This window comes from Micropterus dolomieu, linkage group LG06 (assembly GCF_021292245.1).
Source record: "Micropterus dolomieu isolate WLL.071019.BEF.003 ecotype Adirondacks linkage group LG06, ASM2129224v1, whole genome shotgun sequence".
Classification (NCBI taxonomy): domain Eukaryota; kingdom Metazoa; phylum Chordata; class Actinopteri; order Centrarchiformes; family Centrarchidae; genus Micropterus; species Micropterus dolomieu.
The window spans coordinates 5,765,729-5,771,046 of NC_060155.1; the positions used below are offsets into that span (position 1 = coordinate 5,765,729).

A 5,318-nucleotide genomic window follows, 5' to 3' on the forward strand; every position below is an offset into this window, starting at 1 on the left:
GCTCCTCCCAGCTTCCCATCTTACCTCTCGTCCCCTCTTCCTCTCATCGTCTCCCTTTTCCCTGTCATCTTCTCCTGATATCGACCTCTCCTCATTTCCTTCTTCCTTCCTCCTTCTCCTCTGCAGCTTTACCAGATCTATCAGGATCTGTCAGACCTTTCCTCTTTCTGGATTCCCCTGTCAGCATCTACTGCCTTTTAATCTGTCCAGCTGGGCCAGCTATTATGTTTTGTGTCCGGCTAAAAAAAGAGTCCACTGGTTTTATCACTGAGAACTGATGAGTGATGTTGAGGGAGTAAAGGTCTGGTGGGCTGCTAATGGGTGGAAGGTCAGTGTGCTGCTGAATAAAACAGCAGAAAACTTGCTGATGTGTTTAAGAAACTTTTGTGTGAAATAATCATGTTTTGAATTTGGCTTTTAAGAGTAGTAGGAGGCACTTTGAATTTAAAATTACATTTTCAGCATCCAGGACACTAATAAAATCAGCACTTTGCTGCTAGATTAGCTGTAGATGGATTTTTTCTGGTGTTAATGGTTTAGAGGAAGCTGATGGACAGCAGGGCATTAAGGTTTCATGCTGTCGCCAGGTAGGTGCACTTAAACTGAAGTGTCCAATTAAATCCCAGAGAGCTTTCTCTTGTTTGACTCATTAGTTTTTTCTTTTCCCCTCTGCTGCAGTTAAACCCCCTCAGCCCAAACACAGATATTCCTTGTCAGTCACTTAAGGCCTTTTTTTTTCATCAGAAACAACAGCTAACTGGATGAGCACTAACACCAAATTATTATTTATTCTTGGTAATTACACCTTTGTATTAACAAAAGAACATAATGAATCATAATCATGAAATGTTCTTTATGCAATTAATTATAATGAATGTCAATATTTGTGCATTTGAAGGACGATATATAATTTCTTATCCATCTTAAAATCGTTTTTAAGAAGCCAGAAGACATCACAGGGCTTTTATTAAATCTGCTCTTAATCCTCTGAATATTAGTGAAATGAATTAGATTTGGAGTTGTGTTATTGATAGGTAATTACCTCATAATCCTCTTAATATGGAAAGCTTTATTGACTCAGATCCTTATCATTCCGATTCATCATTGAAGTGAAAAATACACCCATAAAGAATGATAAGTAAAGCCTAGAGAAGGAGACCTAGATGTTTTCTTGAGAAAAAGTTTAAATTGGAAAGTGTGTGTGTGTGTGTGTGTGTGTGTGTGTGTGTGTGTGAAGATAAGTTGGAGGTGAGATATAAGCTGGACAGCAACAGAGATGCTGAAGTGTTGAGAAGTAGAGTGAGGAGCCTGGTCGACGGACAGCTTCACAATGTTACCATCAGGAGACTGACAGACTCTGTTTCTGTGCAGGTAACATTACACACAATCACACACACACAATATAGTTATTATTTACACCATGATGGTATAGACAGTTGAACAATACCATATTTTGGGAGATTAGCCCGATGTATGAAAGCATATAAATGATAAATAAAACTAATTCTGGGTGCCATCAAATCTGTTAACCCAATTCAAGTTTTGTTCTAAAATGTTGTTGTGGCCAGTTTCAATGAAATCACATAGCTGGACATGGCTTCCATTCAGTCCCTTCTACTCCTGTGGAAACTGGGGATGTACCTGAACCCGAATGTTATTCCGAAAATCACAAAAATTATGCAACAGAAACAGATATTTCTTCTACCGAAGTTGCTCGTTATTATTGAGGGTGAAAAAAGTCCAGTGATAAACCGCGTGAAAATGGAACTGAAGAAAGGTGTTAAATTAAAGTAGCAGCTGCTTCTTTTCTGCTGGTCTGTCTGTCTGAAGCTGCTGATGTGTCTGCGGCTGCAGGAGGGGAGAGCTTCAGAGATCGTTAATGGCCGAGTGTCATGGGGATGTGTGTAGTTTCACCCGGGAATGGCCAGGCGGTTTGTGAACAGTATCTGCTGTGCATCTGCCTACGTTATTGTTCTGCTGATATGGTAGTGTCCACTTTAGACCATCTGACAGACACGAGCCGTTTGGGACTGTACTGGGGTGCGTTTTCAACAGAAGGTAACAACCATGGTATGATGCATCGTTAAACTAACCAACATCTGAAGTACGACTGTAAGTTTGAACCAACTTACTTAGTTCGAACTACAGTGTTTCCAGATGTGTTCGGTCTGACTTTCTCACCTGGAAACTTGCAAAACCCACTTTGTCATTATGCCTAAATATGACAGTTGTGACCGATTTTAAGTTACATTATTATGTTAAATTATTATTTAGGCTTTTCATATTGTAGTCATATACAAGCAATAACAAGAGCATCAACAATAATATTAATAAAATCAACAATTTAAATAAAATATAGTCTAATTATTTTATTTAGCCTAAATATATATATAGCAATGGTAACATTTTAGAAGAGAAAAATGATGAACTGCATTTACAAAACATTTAGTAAAATAGGTTTAATCTGCAAATGTCTTTTTTTCAACACCTTAACACTATTATGAATACTAGCCCGACATTGTCCATCAAGGCGTGAGAATAGCTCACTGCGATTGATGGATGTGCTTATAGATCTACTGAATCTATAAGATCTACTGAATACACAGAAATGGGTTTGAAACCTGTGAGTTATATTTGTCATAATGGCAACGAAAGCTTTCAGGGACTGATTCATTACAGTACTTTAATGAATTTTAAACTGTTTCTTTTAAATGTTTTATCTTTATAATAAAGACTACAGAACACCCATCTACTTTATAGACCTAGAAATGTACACACATACACATGAAGGGAATACTAAAAGTCTTGTCTTTTTCATGCTCTGTTTTGTCCCTTTACCTTCAGGTGACTCATAAAGTAAATTAAAGAGGTGGCATTCTGCTTTTTGGCTTTTTCCCTCTCCTTTTTTGTGCACTTTGCAAACCTATTAGTTTGCAAAGTGAAAAAGTCCAGCCCACAGGGAGTTCCCATCTCCCACAGAAAACTCTGCTCTGAATTGCCTGAAAACAGCTCGTTTGTAGTCCAGTCGCTTCCCTTTGAAAAGGCTGGAATAAAAGCTAAATGTGCGTCATATAATGCTCGCCAAGCGGCTACTCCAACACGCCCTCAAAAACACCAGAGGAAAAACACTGAGCTGCAGCACATCTCTCCTCTCCCTTCCAAACACTAGCTACCCTCCAGGCAGTCAGTGGACATAAAGTTGTTACTGTGATGTAGAGACAGAGCTCAGTTAAAACATTTAAAACTCAGTTAAAAAATGTAAAAGATACATTTGTTACAGATTAATAACTCACCACTCTGAAACTCCATGTTGCCAAGCTGGTCGGCACCATGTACAGCTGAACCAAAGCCATGTTTGCTTCTCATTGACCCGCCCTTCTCTGCTTCTGATTGGCAAGTAGTCCTTAACTTGGAACTGCGCATGTGCAACTCCCAACAAAGATCATTTAGAGACAAGATGTATTATTTAATATTTAAATGTTTTTATCAAAGTTGTTGCTAGGGACAATTCAGTAGTTACTGCCAAGCCATGAAGGTGTAACCACTTCATTCTCTCTTTCTCTCTCTCTCTCTCTCTCTCTCTCTGCAGCTGCATGTCGCTCCCTCAGTTGCTCAGCCACTCACTCACACCGCTAGATTAACGTTAGATGCTAGATTACCCCCCTCAGGATGGCGCCCTAGATGGCTACCTATGTTGCCCAAAGGAAGCGCCGGCTCTGGCTACAACAATGCCAAAGATGAAGGATGGTGTCATAATGAGTATTTTTTAGAAATTATTCTACATTGGCATGGCTAAAAAACAGTTTTATCTACTTGAATTAATCAGTGGTTTAATGCACCACTAGGCGAGCACAAAAAAGTGACAAAGTGACAAATCAATCGCACCCCAGTTGTTGTGTGACCAACAGGTGCGCCCTGGTAAATAAAAAAGACTCAAATATGTGTTTTTGGATTGGCATTCATTGCAACTGTAGCGCTTTGGAATTAAGGATTATTCTACGGAGTCCCAAAGGGGACATAGGCAAAAAAATCGTGTTTTTTGTGCTTATAAAAAAGTACCTGCTGTGCACCTGAAAGTATCAGTATGAAAAGTACAGTATTTATTAAATCAAGTTTGTGCTTTGAAGGCACAACAACTGCATTGCTAATGAATATAATGTTAGAAAATGTGCCCGATTTAATGTGACTTCCTGTTTAAACCACTTCCACTTCATGTCTTCTATTTGAATACAGATATAGAGACCGATCATTATGTTGGTGAACAGATGCAGATAATGACGTCTTTGCACACCTCTAGTGAAAACAGGGACAGTAGCACCTAATAGATGGAAACAGTGTATTATTTGTGTCAAACTGTATCAGTTTTCCACAACAAAATGAAAGTTTTTGGTAAATGGTCATATAATGCTCATTTTCAGGTTCAAAGTCTTATTTAGGGGTTGTACCAGAACAGGTTTACATGGTTGTAATTTTCAAAAAACACCATATTTTTCTCATACTGCACATTGCTCCTCTTTTCACCCTGTGTGTTGAACGCTCCGCTCTTGAGCTACAGAGTGATGCATCTTACTTGTACAAAACCTTTGTTGGGAGTTGCACATGCTCAGTTCCCAGGTAAGGACTACTAGCCAATCAGAAGCAGAGAAGGGCGGGTCGTAAGAAACAAGGTAGTGTGATCCAAATCAAAGCCGCTTCAGACTGCGACCGTAACCTAGCAGATGGTATAAGTTACTCACAAGTCCACAACCGCACAACATCATTGTTCCACATCTTACCATAAACCACTACAAAATTTTACATAAAAATTGGCCAAACAATTTGAACGTTTGCTCAGTAGCTTTCACATCGGGTGTAACATTAGCATTATAGGTATAACTTTAGCTGTGTTAGCCAATGTTTACAACAACTCCGCACTTGAACAGTCTGTGAAGTTACATTGCCGTGTTTATTTTAAATATAATTCACAACCAATAAAGCAAACTTACAGGTTGTGATTGTAAATTTTCAGGCCCAAACAGAGTCGGAGTTGCATCGTCTTTTAGGACTAAACGTTGAACTGTTACCGGTGTTCTGACGATCTATGCTGCCTTGCCAAAAAATGCTACCATAGCGCAAATCGATAGACTCAGCTCTACTCGGCCCTGCTCCGTTTCGTCGTAGCGACGCCACACACAACTGCCGCGACGTAATGTTCAATGCGACACACACACCAGCGATCCACACAGCTGTCTCTTTTTTAAGTTAAAACGTTTCAACATTCCTCAGAATGTAAAGACAGATAAGCGGTATGAAAACCTTCCAGCTGTGTTTTCCTCTGC

General features: G+C 39.4%; 1 protein-coding gene across 5 annotated transcripts in view; it reads left to right on the forward strand.

The window, feature by feature from the left end:
* The window catches only part of LOC123972662 (contactin-associated protein-like 4), a 122,340-nt gene that overhangs the window by 103,935 nt on the left and 13,087 nt on the right, over positions 1-5,318 (forward strand). For 3 of the 5 annotated variants that reach the window (XM_046052230.1, XM_046052231.1, XM_046052232.1), the window contains exon 20: positions 1,238-1,371. The exons of the other annotated variants lie outside the window; for them this stretch is intronic. In XM_046052230.1, the coding sequence (XP_045908186.1) occupies positions 1,238-1,371 (134 nt within the window). The remainder of the gene's footprint in view (positions 1-1,237; positions 1,372-5,318) is intronic. 5 annotated transcript variants of the gene reach the window in all.